This window comes from Poromitra crassiceps, assembly GCF_964638095.1.
Source record: "Poromitra crassiceps genome assembly, chromosome: 8".
Lineage (NCBI taxonomy): Eukaryota > Metazoa > Chordata > Actinopteri > Beryciformes > Melamphaidae > Poromitra > Poromitra crassiceps.
In genome coordinates, this window is record NC_139629.1 from 2,362,864 (window position 1) to 2,379,116 (window position 16,253).

The 16,253-nt window shown below is 41.2% G+C and overlaps 1 protein-coding gene across 1 annotated transcript; it reads right to left on the minus strand.

The window, feature by feature from the left end:
• Positions 1 to 163: 163 nt before the first annotated feature.
• Positions 164 to 14,644, minus strand: LOC310781172 (X-ray repair cross-complementing protein 5-like). The gene is made up of 21 exons (XM_083641724.1): positions 14,595 to 14,644; positions 13,902 to 14,015; positions 13,615 to 13,798; positions 12,910 to 12,958; positions 12,653 to 12,775; positions 12,092 to 12,283; positions 11,800 to 11,914; positions 9,406 to 9,544; positions 9,087 to 9,199; positions 8,086 to 8,148; positions 7,144 to 7,281; positions 6,974 to 7,064; positions 6,613 to 6,743; positions 5,351 to 5,547; positions 4,499 to 4,589; positions 4,220 to 4,289; positions 3,934 to 4,043; positions 2,149 to 2,245; positions 1,871 to 1,938; positions 1,190 to 1,264; positions 164 to 977 (listed from the first exon to the last, which is right to left on the minus strand). Exons 1-21 carry the CDS (start codon positions 14,610 to 14,612, stop codon positions 963 to 965), a joined length of 2,193 nt encoding a protein of 730 aa, XP_083497850.1. The 5' UTR covers positions 14,613 to 14,644; the 3' UTR covers positions 164 to 962.
• Positions 14,645 to 16,253: the final 1,609 nt, after the last annotated feature.

The window sequence follows — 16,253 nt, forward strand, 5'->3', positions numbered from 1 at the left end:
ACATAATGTCTTCACCGTGGACATAATGTCTTCACCGTGGACATAATGTCTTCACCGTGGACATAATGTCTTCACCGTGGACAAACTCTTTTACAACAATGTAATACAATTTGAGCACTCTTCATCGACCACAACGCTTTATTGAAACACTCATTTGAGACAATAAACCTGCAGTTTGTTACACAGGAGTGCCGTTTTCTGTATAGTACCAAAGGCTTGAAGGTTAAAGGAACACTCTGCCCATTTTCAACCAGCATTGTATCATTAGAACATCAGTAGTTTATCAGAAAACTGCAAACGGTTTTGAAGTCTGTCATTTAATTTGACAGTTATTGAGTGTTAAAGTGTGGACCAGTGACATCACTGGTCCACACTAACTCAAATGAATAACTCATTAACTCAAATCAACTATCAATAACTGTCAAACTATTCATCATTCATCTAGTTTGACAGTTATTGAGAGTTGATTTGAGTTAACGAGTTATTCATTTGAGTTAGTGTGGACCAGTGATGTCACTGGTCCACACTTTAACACTCAATAACTGTCAAATTAAATGACAGACTTCAAAACCGTTTGCAGTTTTCTGATATACTACTGATGTTCTAATGATACAAAGCTGGTTGAAAATGGGCGGAGTGTTCCTTTAAGGTTAATACAGAGGTTTTGACATTTAAAATCTGAGATTTTGAAGATGCTACAAACGAGACATTGTCACAGTCTGCATTACGTGTACGGTAGTTCTGATCAATTTGAGAGAGAAGTGGCATGAGTCATACTGATGCAAACCACACTAAACCCTGTAGTGAGTCAGTATAAACTACTCACAGTAGTGTGATGTACTACAAAGTATCTGTGGTCTCCAAGTGAGAGGCAGAACAATGGACGGCTTAATGGGTTTGGTCTGGCTGAATGATGACATTCTTCTCATAGTTCTTAATGTCCACTGGATAAGGCTCTCTTGTTACATCATGTCCAGCTGTACAGGAAGAGAAGAAAAAATAAATGGGTCTTAAGAGGTTATATCAAATGTCTCAATAGGCCAAACACACCTCAGTCACAGTCATCAGGCATGCACACAGACACATCCGGCGGGTAAATAGCGTTAACATGTGTTTAAAGCACAACAGGCCAAGCATGAGAGAGCCGAAGATGGCCGTCTCAAACAACATATTCCACACAAACCCTTACCAAGTCATCCACATCTCCAAGATCTTCCATTGCTGGTGCAGCCACCTCCTGTTTCTTCTCCTCTGTAACCAGAAACTAAGGACAACAAAAATAGACTTGGGTCAGTACTGACACGGACAATGTATCAAGATCAAATACAAACAGTAATAATACATGCTCATTCTTCACCATGATTAACCCATTGATAGCTGATGCAGCATTTGCGTGTATATCCCTCATTTGTGTGTGTATCCCTTTAAGACTTCTTAAAGTGTCTTAAAGGGATACACACACAAAATGCTGCATCAGGTATCAATGGGTTAAACTAGTGTCCTCTAGTAAGAGAGTGGCGTCAGCGGAGGACCAAAATGCGAGACTCATTAGCCAATGAACAGCCAGGAATGGGTCTCGCGCTACTTTTGCATGCTAAAATAAAGCTGATAATGTACAATTTGATTCAAGGGATGAAAAACCCTTTCAGAGTAAATAAAATAAAAATAAAAAATAAGAGTACAACACAAACTGTCTATTTTGCTGCAACTCGACAGCGCTGCTTTTTTTTACTCAAGAGTTCCACTTTCTACTTCCTGGAAAAAAACTGGTCCATTGGAGTGAATGGAGATGTCAGAACTCTTCTATTATACGGCTCTGGGTTAAACCACCTCACAACGGTTTCAATAGGAGAGTTTTCCACAAACGTACCTGAATAGCATCATTTTTGGATATGGTGCTTCCCTCGACCTCGTCCTTGCTGATCAGAGTTATGGCATCTGTCAATCAAATAGCCAGGATGAAACCCACAAACACTGAAAACCTTTAGCAACCTCTAGCAGACTCAGCTCAGCTCAGCTCAGCTGGCTTTCAAACATCCACCCCCCCTTTTAGTCTCATCTACTTATCATGAACCCAAAAGACATTAGGGACAAATTTCATACAAGTGGGATAAAACATGCTGCCCGCAATAAAGAGGCGTATCATACCTTGGACAAGCAGGTCCCAGAACACCTGCAGGCCTTTGTTTGGAATGCTCTGTTTCAGGGACTGGAGGGAGCTGTTAAACAAATCAGCCTTCCCCAGCTGAATTAGGAAAGATATTAAACATTCACAAGCCATTTATGATTCTGCTCCAAGCCCACATGCACTTTTACGTGTACACACACACGCACGCACACATGCATGCAGACACGCATACACACACACACACACACACACGCGCGCGCGCGCGCACGTACACACAGTTCAAATCATGACAGACTCACTGTAATCTTTTCAAATCTATGTATTCTGAGATCTCAACATGATCTCATATAGCACTTAAGATGGATGCACTCACGTCTTCATGCATTAGCCAGATGGATCTGGGCTGCACGATTTTGAAAAAATATCTCATTGCGATTATTTTGACTGATATTGCCATCGGGTTATTATGGGGAGAAAGAACTGCCAACCACCAAGTGAGGTGGAGGACATTGTCAATGGCTCCCTAGAGGAGCAAAGGGCTTAAGTCAAGTAAGTCAAGATATGATTTGTGATATCAGAGGGAATCATCATTTTTACACATTGACCTATATATAATGGACCAACATAGCTCATTGACTTTGACACAGCAAAATTAAGCTCACTTCCGGATATTGTTTGATTTCGTTTGATTGGTTGAATGAATTAATGCTACACGGAAGTACGAGGGGAGGGGGCAGCTGCCCCTAGCGGCTGCCAGGGGAGTATCTGAATTTTTGCTCTGTCTCCCTTATCGCCGTAATGCATTATGGGTAGTCAGCTACTTTGGCTAATGTAGTGGCTAACGCTACTTACTTTACATTGCAGTAAAACGGCACTGAATGACCAAATTGATTTAACTTTTAACCATTTCGAGTAACACTGTTTCCATACGGACCCCCAGCGTTGGTTAGTTGTTTATAACGTGACTATTTAAAACCTTAACGTACTCCGGTTTCTGTGCTGAATCCAATGGTCTGAATGGTCTGAATACAGAGAAGGCTTAAGGCTTTATCTAACGGTATAAATAACGTTAAATGGTCCGCCATGTTATGGACGTTAGATGTATGGTATCTATATAGTTACGTGTGTCTACTAACATTATTAAAATATCATAAAGTAACGCTATTTTCTGATAACTTGCTCAACTATTACTTGCCACCTGATGCCTTGCGGCACATTGCTGCCTCTACCGGTCGGAAATATTACTGTTCTTATTATCCGATGTTTGTCGTCAATTTTCCTCGAAATGAGCTATCATTTGGAAAACGGAGCGCGTTAGAGCATGAAAAAGACTTGAAATTGTTTTTTCAGACCATACACTAATTTGGAATGTGTTTATATAAGACCTAGACCGAGAGAGAAGTTGGCTCATTTCCCATATAGTTGAATGGATGTTCCCCTGGGAGTGCTACACAAGCTGCGACCCCCACTGGCCATTTGAAAGAATGCAATTTCCGCATAGGCGTCAAAAATAGGCAGGCTGAAATGCCCACTGTTTTTACATCATTATTCGCATTTTCATTGAAAAACATGATTTTTTGGAGGGATCTATATCACACAATTAAAGAGGTTATCTTAAGTCTGTAGGCCAGGACATCTCTGCAGCACGACCAGATTTAATCTAAAATTTTATTTACACTTTTCACCTTTAACAAATATTGCGCCTCCTGCGATTTGAAAATTGCAGTAGGCCATATTGCGATTTGGATTAAATTTTGATTAATTGTGCGGCCCGAGATCATAGATCATAGGGGATGTTTATTTACCTTAACTGAGTGCTCTCTAAAGGTCTGGATACAGGTGATGCACTTCATGTAGTAGTGTGTGTTCTTGTTGCTAAGCAACTGGTCTATCCTGTGAATCAGCTGCTGACAGACTGGGAAGGACATGTTGGGGTGGGGGGGTGGGGGGGTGTCACGACAACAACAAAAAGATAAACAGAATTACTACAGCTGAACATGAGTCATGGTCAGTTAATGCAACTGGAACAAAATGTTCATCCGGACAGCTGGTCTTCAGCTGCCCAGAAGAGACATCAAAAGTGATTCTCACCGTCTCCAAATGGAAGACTCTTCTGTTTGATCAAAGAACGGAAGTCTCGGGCTGGATCCACGCTACCCACCTGGTGAAGTATTAAGTATGGATGAGAATACAATGTAACCTAAATTAAATATTCCAAATAATAACATACAAATTTTTTATGTAAATTTAAAGCACTCCTTTAGAACAAGTGGACTAGTACTTTATTCACATGGGCTGACTAAATTAGTATCCGTTTGTGTTTATTGGTTTATTACATTATTATGTCATCTAGCGCCCTCTGCCTCTCACCGAAGTAACGGTGCCTTCCACAATGCCAGCCAGGTTGTAGTCCTCCTCTTCCTCATCTGCTTTTGCCTTCTTGGCATCCGGCTCCTCAGTGCTGTGTAGCAAGAAAAGTGTTAGACTAGCAATGATTTAATAATACACTCTTGACAAAGGTGAACTAAGGTGTGCTCTGCTGGTCAACGGACAAGATAAAGCAAATAATTAGTCAAATCCAACACAGACAAGAAATATATTATATATCTGAACATGTAATATGTTGTGTTTAGTTCCAATGCATCCATTCATGATCCCATACTGGTGTCGATTTTGGCAACACAATATCAGGGTTCCCACACCTTCTTAAATATCCAATTCCCTCAAATTCAAGGAGCCAACACAGCATAGTCAGGTCAGGTCGCACTTGTGAATGAGACCTCGGTCTCAATGTGAGTTTACCGGTTTAAATAAAGGCTAAATAAAAATAAATAAATATTTGAGACACGGATCAAGGTGAACTACTGTTACAACACTGAGGGTTTTTATCATGAGAACTAGCAGCTTTACAGAAGCTCACAGACAACTATTCAAAAGAGAGGCCTGAATGTGTGAATACTTCTCAACTGTGCTGTGTTAAACCTATTCACGAACATTATAAAAATATCAAAAGAACTTCAATTTATATTCTTCCACAAAATCTATAAATTCAAGCCATTTCGATGACTCGTCGTTTAAGGCCTTGATTTTTTAAATTATTATTATTAACAAACTTTCAAAGATTTCAAGGACCTGTGGCAATAAAAGTGATTCTGATTCTGTGGGAAGTTGGAACTCCAAATAATGCATTTTCCATACATGACTAAAAGGCTCGAGACTCACCCTTTTCCAAAGATCTGAGCACTGGTCTTCACCTGCTTTTTCTTCTCCACCTCCTTCAGGGGGAAGAGCCTCTTCATTGTCTCTAGCGGAGCCTGGCATCGTGCACTGACCGCGCTGGGACGTTCGAGAGCAGCCTTTAGCCACGGCTCCATGGGGGGGAGGGGGGTGTCAGGGCTCACCGCCCGATGGTGCAGACACTGAGGCAGAGGGTGGGGGTGGGTGGTGAGATACATAGTGGTTGAGGGAGAAGTATTATAGGCATCTAGCAAAATATAGACGTTTTAACTTGACAACAAAAACATTCTAAATTGAACCCCCGCTCACTTCCTGTTGCAGTGTTTGCTATGGACATAAAAGAAAAAAAAACATTCAAGTGCAGGACTGACCATTCTGTGAAAACCGTCTATACGGCTGAGCGGCGAAAACAAAAATAACGATGTCGAGTGAATATTTCTGCAGTTTGCTGAATGCTGAGAAAAAGGAAGTGCTGTGGGGTTGCGCTCTGGTGAAAACCGTCTATACAAGGAACACACACCTGCTTAATCATGCAATTATCCATTCAGCCAATCATGTGGCAGCAGTGCAATGCACAAGACCATGCAGACACAGGTCAGCAGCTTTAGTTAACCCATTGATACCTGATGCAGCATTTGCGTGTATCCCTTTAACACCGTGAACCGCGCGACGCGGTTAAAAATGTCTTAAAGGGATACACACACAAATGCCGCATCAGGTATCAATGGATTAATGTCATCAAGCATCAGAATGGGGGCAGACATTTTGATCCCAGTGGCTTTGACCATGTGGCATGGTTGTTCGGACCAAGAGATTACATGACCACTATCCAGGTCACCCAGACGTTTTTCCTGGGAATGCTTGATTTTGTTTTTAAAAAGTTGTAATTTGTGCACTAATTGCAGTGCGATTGCAAGGATCATCAAAACATTTATTTTTATTTTTTTAATGATCTGCTTGTTAGCAAGTAGCCTCATTTGACATGCATTGTGGAAAAACTGGGACGATAAAAACGGCAACCACTGTCATTTTTAAACAGAATTACAAATGTGTGTGTGTGTGATTTAACTTTGCAAAATATTTTAGAATCATAAAATAACAATTACCTGGGGAAGGACTGCCTGCTCCACCATACCAAACTACAGTACATTGCAATACTTTGCCAACTGCTCCACTCAAGACGTAATGGAAGCGCATACAGTGCTGTATTTCTTTAAAAAGTTCCCAAACAAATTGGACTGCAGTACCTGGAACAGCCTCTGGTAGGCAGGGTTGGGAATGTGGTGGGACTTGAACATGTCCACTTGTTGTCCATTCTCGTCCTCCTCCACCAGCATCATGGAGTCAATCAGAGAGTCCACAGCAGACAGCTGGGCCTCTAGAGGCAGGACAAAACACACAAAAGTAAATTTTTCCTCTTCCTCTTTCAAACTTTCAGACCTGGTTTCTGCCTTGAGGACATAAACCAGGTCTGAGGAAAAGCCAGAGCTCATACCTTACACAAGTGAAAATCCTTTTTTAACGCCTTACTAGAAGTGGAAATAAAAGTATGTATTATTAAAGCACCATACTGTTTCTTTAAGTAAGCATCAGATGCAGCAATAGTACCTGAGGGAGTGAACTTCTTGTTGTTTTCAAGAGAAGGATATGTGAACTGTCGGAGGTCTTCCGTGAAAGGCAGCTGAACGTACATGAGACACTGAGGAGAGCGTGGGACAGTGCGGTTAGATTCTGTCAATCTAGTGGGAAAGGCAGCATGTTTTAGACCGTGATCTCACCTCATACTTCTGCTTGATGCAGGGGAAGGCTGCTCCTACTTGAGGGTTGGTGCCCCGGTGGTAGGCGTAACGTACAATGGCCACCATCTTGAGTTCGTCCAGGGCTCGCACGAGAGCCGACAGCGCCACTCCCGCATGCTGCTCCGACACAGAAGGAAACAGATCTGCATCACTATGTAGTAAACAGCTTAGGGTTGGGCAAATATCACAATATTATAGACAGGATACTTCAATATCATTAATGTGACAATATTTCATGGATGAGTATTTGAGATATTTACACACAAGACCATTTTGAAAATTAGTAATGATCATTAGTAATCAGTAATGTGTAATCAATAATAAGTAATAGGGCTGTGAATCTTCACTGGCCTCACGATTTGATTACGATTCAGAGGGCTACGATTCGATTACGATTATCGATGCATCTCGATACATCTTAAATCGATGCATCACTTTTTCGATTTATTTTTTCTCTCTTTCTTTTTTCTCACTGTGTGGCTATTTTTAAAATAAAAGTGCATTTGGAATTGCATTGTATTATGATCCATAATTAAAATAAACAACTGCATGTACTTCCATTATATTTTATTTGATTATTATTATTATTATTTTTTAATAATCGATTTTTGACATTTGTGAATCGATGCAGAATCGTACACGTCCACATCGCGATGCATCTTATAATCGATTATTTTTGACACCCCTAATAAGTAATGTGGATATGATGAACAGGTAAAGCCAGTCATATTTTACTCAGCCAAAACAGGCTAAGTTAATGAAATTGAATTCCTTTACCAGGAAGAAGTAACATTTAAGTTTCACAATATTACAAAAACCAAAATCACAGACAATATCTATTGTCTGATATCACAATATCGATATTGTATGATATATCACAAAGCCCTGAATCAACTATAGACTCATTCGCTCATTTTTCACCTCATCATCCTTTGGAGCGAACACCTTGAGGACTTGGCTCCCCATGAAATGATGACGTTGCACCTGCAGACGGCGTGAAAACAGAGTAGGTCAATGTAGACAGACAAATGAAAGAATGAAAGTGACACCGGCTCAGCTTCACTATCCTTGCATTTATCTTTGCATTGTTCCAAATTTGTTGTACTTGGTCTCAATACTCTTTAGACCAGTGCTGACCAATTTGGGCCCCGCCACGGATTTGTTTTTGTTTCCCCCCCCCAGATTTTTTATCCCCCATTAGTGCTAACTTAATTTATTTATCCTGGTTGCTGCTCCACCCTCTGCCGATCTGGGGAGAGCCGAAACTGGCTCCATGCTTCCTCCGAGACATGGGCAGTTAGCCAGCCGCTTCTTTTCACCTGACAGGGGAAGCTTCACCGGTAGGACATAGCACGTGGGAGGATCACGCTATTCCAACCAGTTGCCCTCCCTCTGAACAGGCGCCCTTAACGACCAGAGGAGGAACCACATTAGCAACCAGGATATTGCATGTTTTTGTCAAATTGTCATGGCAAATTGTTTACAAAAGATGGACAATAAAGCTGATTTTCAAAGTACCTTGAGGATTTTTCAAGTTGTGAATTAAGTCAGATTTCTCTCTTGATTACAAAGGTGGAAAATACAACTGTTTTTAACTGGGTGTTTACTGATTAAATGTTTAAGCTCCACACAAATGCAGATGTTTTTTTTTTAAATATATATAACCAATTGCAAATTATTACAATTACCAAACAGATAAAAAAGTAGATTATTATATTGAAATGTTATTTTAGATTTAGAATGTTAATTTTCTATAAAACACAATACATTTTAATGTAATTCCACAACGTTTATTTTTGGCCCTCGGCCCTCCACCCAGATTGAGTTTTGGCCCTTCATGGGAAAGAATTTGGGCACCCCTGCTTTAGACACCACCTACGATTACACCAACATCAAAAGTACAGTACAGTACAGCACAGTACCGTGTTCTGTTTGGCAAAGCCTAGAACAGCAAAGCATTTGCCATCGTGGGTGTACTTCATCTGGTCTTGGTCGACTTTGGAGAAGGGAACGATGTCACTTCCATAACGGAAACCTGCACAAAGAAAAGACATGAGGAGTCTGCTTTTCTTCTTCTTTTACAAGTATAATAACACACATCTTGAACATGCAATTTGATCTTGAATACCATCTCCACTCCAGTGGGGGTGTGTGTGTGTGTGTGTGTGTGTGTGCGTGCGTGCGTGCGTGTGTGTGTGTGTGTGTGTGTGTGTGTGTGTCTATGAGCCAGCACATCCTCACCCTGGATGGTGTCATCCTTCTGCACCTCTGTCTGGTTGTCATCGTCCAGACAGTAGACGGTCTCTTTCTTCACATCTTCTTTCTGGCTGGTTTGAGCTTCAACTGTAATCCACGTCTTCTTCAGTTTCTCATCAGTCACCTGAGAGACACGATGAGACACGATGAGGGAAGCAGCTCTAGATAAGATGACACCAGATCAACCTGGAAGACTATTAAACTATTACTGATGTGTGTTGTTTGGATGATCCAATAGTGATATGGAAATAAAGTAAGGAAACATATTATTTTGAAACATCACCAACACACCAGGGGCCAGTTGCACCAACTGGTCTTACACTGGTCTTAAGCTAAGTTGGTCATAACTTTACGACCTAACAGCTACGCCGGTTGCACCAAGACGGCTTAAGCCTTCTTTTCACTACGACCAGGCGTAACTCCTACGCCTCGTCAGGAGGAGGCGTAGAGCCTGCCTGTCTCCGCGGAGACCTTTTTGAGTCCTTACCGTCATCGTCGTAACACAGCCAGTTCTCCGTCTTTGAAAGCACGATGTTAGATTATAACTAACTAGTTGTGTGGCTTAGCCTTCCCAAATGTTGCCGTTCATTTTTTAGAATTTAATACATAGAATTGGGAACGTTACATTCAATTTCATTCAGACTGTCTGTCTGGCTCAATCGCCGCCATTTTTCCCCCAGAGCGAGGGAGGGTGGGATGAGGGAGGGTGTAGTGATGCACATACAGTAGTGGCTGAGAGAGCGTAGTGGCACAGTGCTCCAAGCAGGTCGCGAGGCACATTTTTGCAACATCATCCAATCAGGGGGCATTCCCTGGCAATTCACATGGACGCGCATTGCTACGACCAGCATAGTTAAGACCAGACGTAAGCCATGTTGGTGCAACAGGCATAAATCCACTCTAAAGACTGGTCTTAACTAAGACCGACGTAGGAGTTACGACCAGGCATAGTTAAGACCACTTGGTGCAACCGGCCCCAGACCTGCATAATTACCCCATCATAAAGCAATGATCCTGCTCCAAAATTACACATTACTAGTATGCGATAATACTTCAAATATCAATAATTATGTAGAAGGTAATGTACAGTGAGACGGTAATTATTGCAAATTAAGCCCTGACAGGGTGATTCTTGCAATCCTTGAAGTGATGTGGAGACCTGGCTGCCCTGAAGGGGTTTATCTTGTAGAAATGACCAGCATGCTGTACATTGTAGAGCTCTTCATGTTACAGTGAACATAATCAAGGCCACGCCCACCGCCGCCATATTGAAGGACATTCCGATCCAAAGTGTGTCAAACTCGCCTCTTCAAATGGCCCAATGTCGTGGTTGTTTCCGAAGTGAATTGGCAATGGTCACTTTGCTCCCACAATTCTTTGCAACGTCACGGGCCAGCCTAAATGACGACAACAATGGCGGGCGACCGGCAGTGACCAGTTCACTTACAAAAATGTAAATCTAACTTCCTAATTGAACCTTACAATAATTCTCACTGCTAAACCGATAAATGGCCGGTGAAAGTAGTTTAACCTCTTGACAACACTGATGAGCATCTGTCTGCCTTGTTGACACATGCGATGACACCACACACATTACATTACATTACATTACATGACACCACACACAATTTAAAACTACCGAAGAAGATTCAGAGTTCAGACCACACGTGAAAAGTTTATTTGAGTTCTGAGTTTAAGTCAGGATTCTGAGAATAAAGTGAGAATTCTGAAAATAAAGTTGGAATTCTGAGATTCAGAATTCTCAGATTAAAATCAGAATTCTCAGATTAAAGTCAGAATTCTCAGATTCAAGTCAGAATTCTGAGGGGAAAAGTCAGCATACTGTTACATCTTTGATGATGTCACTCACTGATGATATTACCGATGTACCGAAATTTAAATGTCTGGGCTCCCTAGATTTTTGTGACATCAAAGTAGAAGCACAAGCCAAAAAAGGTTGGGACCCCTGGTGTAGGGATTAGCCCTCTGGAATGAAAAGTACCCATTATCCAATTCATTACACAGACATTTATCACCATTTGACACAAAATACTCAACTTACAGTAACTTACAAGCTTCTGCAAAATAAGTACGCATAATATAATAATAATGATAATAGAGAATAATAATTAAAAAAAGTACTGTCTGCAGTAACATCTTTTTGCCACTATGTGTGTGTCGCTAGTTAATTTGATTAGACAGAATCAAGCAGACTTTTTGACTGTGGACTGACATGATTAAATGTGAGCCAGCGGCCTGTTTTTCAGAAATAACAGTCCTCAGAATGCATTCCTTGGCCAATCAGAATTGAGTATTCAACAAAGCGGTCTAATGAGCATGTACGGTATAGTAATCACGTGTACTTGATGATCGACTTACTGCTTTGTAGCCAACAATGCGGATAGACAGAGAGCTGCCAATGGTCAGCTGGCAGGGCCAGGCCATGGGCCTCCTCTCAATACGCTTGAACATGGACAGCTTCTCCACTGCATCACTACAACAGCAGCCAAGCACAGGAAGAACGAAGGTCAAGGATCTCATCCAAACAAAGTGTTCACTCACTGCAATTCATTGATGTCTTCTCGAAGGATTAGACTTGATATTCTGAGATTAAACCAGAGCATGCTGTACGGTACATCAAGACAAAATGTAGTAAGACAAAAAAATGAACCTGAGGGTGTAAACCTCATCCAAGCCTTCCTCTTCATTCAGAGTCAGCATGATCTGTTTGACCAGCTCCAGGCCTTCCTGCTGCACTGTGGACAGACCTTTCCCTGTGCCCGGCCGGCTGGAGCCTCTTCTCTCCTCGTCTCTTTCACCCTCCTCATCGTCGTCACCATCCTCTTCCACAGGGAACGGCAAGCTAGAAAACGCACATTTTTCAGAATCAATGTCAGATTTGGTAAATCAAGCAGGGAGACTGAGGACGGATACATGTGACCAAATGCCATGAAACAAGGCTCACGGAACCTTACATCACACTCATTTCACATCAGAAAAGGTTTGATAAAAATGCCCTTTTTGGTTCAATGATTAAACAAAATAATGGAATCTTCCCTATTTTGTGTAATATAGCGTTTTAAAGCTCAGAATGCAAAAAGATATAATATAAAACATGAAACAATATGCTGGGTTCCATACACAGATGTCTGCTTTCAAATAATATAAAACATGAAACAATATGCAGGGTTTCATACACAGATGTCTGCTTTAAAATGTCTCTGAACCTTACAAGAACTGCAGGGTGATGCCAGCTCTATTCAGGTTTCCAATAATAACATCCAGCTCATCGGGGTTGACGGGGGTGCTGAGGTCAGTCAGGAGGGCAACGTTGAGTGCTTCATACTTTTTCACTCTGAAAACAACACCAAAACAAAATGTCCTACAAGTTAAAAAACAGTCGCTCTAGTGGTTCGAGACATAGTGTTTTGTTTCTCAGCGAACGACAAGAACTCGTTCTAAGAAAAAGGCGTTGATAGGCAATCTTACTGTGCTTCTTTCCTAATGATATCCATGCAGACAACAAGAGCATCCAGCCCTGATGAACAGCAGTTAAGGAGGCAATAACTTCTCAGAAAATAGGATGAACACAAATATGATTCTACAATCATCGATAAAGTAAGTGGGCTGATCCTCACCTCACCAAGGTTTCTACTTTATTGCACATTTTAAGTAACCTGATGTTTTTTAAGGCCTTTACATCCACGTCAAAAAACCTCGCCGAATGTGCTGAGGGGTGCGTCGCGGCTGGCGAACCTGCGCGCGCACCCTGCGTGCAGCTCCTCGAAAATGTGACTCGACGCAGCTGACGCGAACAGCGCGAGTATAATATAATGTAGATGGGGAGATAACAGGAGAGAGTGAAAGCTATGACCAGGTATATGCGTTCCATTCACTCCTTGGGCTAACGTGCCATCTAGTCATTGAAATCATAGTGAAATCAGACAACTTACTCATTTTTCTGGTTCCCCCTTCGTCAAGCCGACGTTCCAGTATGTAAGTCTAGCTGCCGCCGACAACGTCCTAAAGTCGAGGCTATGTTGAAGCATGTTTCTCAGGTAAGCAGCTCCATTCAACATTCAATCCAACATGCTATCAATCATTTGAGCAGATGTATTTTTCATTCGGTTATATACACCTACTGAATATACAATCCCACGGCACCAAGGGGGAATTACTGGTGAAAAAGGATACAATCAGCTCGCTGGCTCTCAGGGTGAATCTGATTCTCAATTTCCTCCAGAAGATCAAAATCAGGTATCATGAGAGGGCGATGGACAGTGATGTTCTGGTACTGGCCGTCTCCGTCCAGCGGGTTCTTGGTGCCATCCGTGCCAAAGAGAACCAACGCCAGTTCATCCTTAGTCTCAGCAAATACCTGTGGGGGAGATTTTTTTTTTTTTTTTTCCATTCTATGTCAACGTGGAGGACAGAGGACTCTCGCTGGAGGTTGTTTACAAATGTGTTGAAGCCTAAGGTACCTGCCGCTGGACGAACTTCTGGATGACTTTTTTGGCTTGTTCAAAGGGAGGCTCTTCGCCCGGGGCAGAGTTGGCCATGGTGAAGCCCACATCCATGCACAGCACCAACGCTGTCTATATGAAAGGAAACAGCAGCACGTTTCACTAGCTAAATCAAAACAACACTGAAACTTTCACACTGTTAACGTTACTACTGCACAATCTGTGTTGTCTGTAATAACGTTAACTGTTTGTTTTTTTACGATGCAAAAATGAGTTTTCTAATTTAACCAATCAATGTGATATTCTTTGAATAGCACAATACATTAGAGCTTATACACCATCTATGGCAGGTTAACAGATATTGTTCAATTTGCCTGATGAAAACCCCTGTGTGGGTCGAAAGCTTGCAGTAGCTAGCTGTTTAAATTAAATATATTGGAGCTGCACCAGTGTGCGGGTATTTCTCTATTTTTTTAGGTTAACAGATATTCAAATCTTTTTTAATAGAGTTATTATTTTCACACACAGTCCCATCGGGGGCGTGACAGCGTTTGACAGTCACTCTCAACATGTCGCTACATGTCCGAATTAGCGTTGTATTGATTTGGTTGGAGCGTTGGATTTGGTTGTAACTTTTGACAAATGAATGCTTAAATAGCTAACATAACTAGATACGATGGTATTCAGTATGACATTTCACACGAAACTTACCTTAGCCGCCCGTGCCATTTTCTCTTTCTTGTTTTTTCCCTCTTCCCGGTCTCGCGTCACTCTGTTATGACTCCGGAGCGGAAACACGAATTACCAAAATAAAGGTTCCTATTCCGTATTGCTCTGAATACTGTCCCACGACTCCCACCTTATTTCTCGTGGTGCTTGTTATACAGTCCATGGTGCAAACTCAAACGCCCTCCAGCGTTGTGTTACAGGCACTGCAAATGTACCACATTTGTGTGGTAATGAAATAGATTAGATTGATGTAGAAAAGAATTATAACAATGAATTTAAAACACACATACACACGCCAATGCAGGTTACCCAATATAATGTGTTAACTTTTAATGGGTTTTAATCTCTAAAATATTTGGTATTGATCGGTTAACCCCTTACATCCCACAGAGAGCCATCTGCATCTGAGAAGAATGGAAACCCAGCTGACTTGTCTTTTCAGGAGATATGAAGCCATCTGAAAAACAATGACCTACAATGTGTTGCTGCATAAAGGCACGCCTGTAAACATGAGACAATGTTCCTGAGTGAGAATCATTCCAGTAAGCTGACAGAATATCACAGGATTGCTGTCTAATGTTGCAAAAGTTTATTTCATTTGTGTATTTCTTTGCTTTGCATCCTCTACTACAGTAGATCTAGATGCAACAAACTTAATGCGAAACACCCCATACAGACTTAACCATCCACAAGCATTGACTAATCCATGCCTTTACCTGTCATACAGTATGAAAATATTATAGAATTAGTTTACCAAGGTCTAAAAATATTTAAACCATCGAACTAGCTGGAATTACCTGAACCAACCCCTTCAGCTGTGTCAATAGTTGTTGTTCAATACATTTATTTAAAAGTGTCAAGTAAAAAAAACACTAGCTAGTCGCTACAACACTTAGAGCTAGTCTACTAGACTCAAATGGTCAAAATAAATTAAATTCAACATTCAAAAAATTCAACTTAATTTTAGTTGAGTGTAGACCAAAATTGTGAAGACAACACAAGTAGTTTTAGATCACAAACACCTATTCAGATGGTGAAAAACAAAGTGTGACATTATGGAAATTCAATTCACCACAATAAACCTGTGATTTGTCAGCTTATTGTGACTATGGCTTCAAATATAACATGACTGGATGATCATGATGACACTCAACAGTTGCTTTTGAAATAATGCCATTTTTGGATTACAGTGCACAGTTTAGTGATCACCTACAGTACATTAAAATACAGATATTTACAGATGTAGAAACTCAGTTTAAAGGATAATTTCAGTTTTTTTTACAACCTGGACCTTATTTCCAGCTGTATTTATGTTTTACAACTCGCCATCAACAGAAATTTCTGAAACCGAGTCACTATGAAGCTAGAACGTGCCGAGCAACGGCCTGGAACAGAGGCCATAGGGGCACCAGCAAATAGCTTATTTTCTGCCATGCAGTGGCTCATATGGCCAAGGGACTGCAGACGGAAACTAGCCTTCGGGCTATAATCTGGCATATTTACATGTACTGTCTGTACTGTTCATTAATATGCACTATCCCTTTTCAAATAAATAAATAAAATTAAAAAATAAATATCCTTATTATATGATACTGGCATAAATGTGAGCTGCTCTATTGACCTCTGTATTGCCTGCTGTCT

Coding starts and splice junctions, on each gene's coding strand:
- LOC310781172 (XM_083641724.1), bottom strand. Junction 12,284..12,652: donor GGCATCACCCTGCAGTTCTT/GTAAGGTTCAGA, acceptor TGCGTTTTCTAG/CTTGCCGTTCCCTGTGGAAG. Junction 9,545..11,799: donor GCATTGTTGGCTACAAAGCA/GTAAGTCGATCA, acceptor CGTGTCTCTCAG/GTGACTGATGAGAAACTGAA.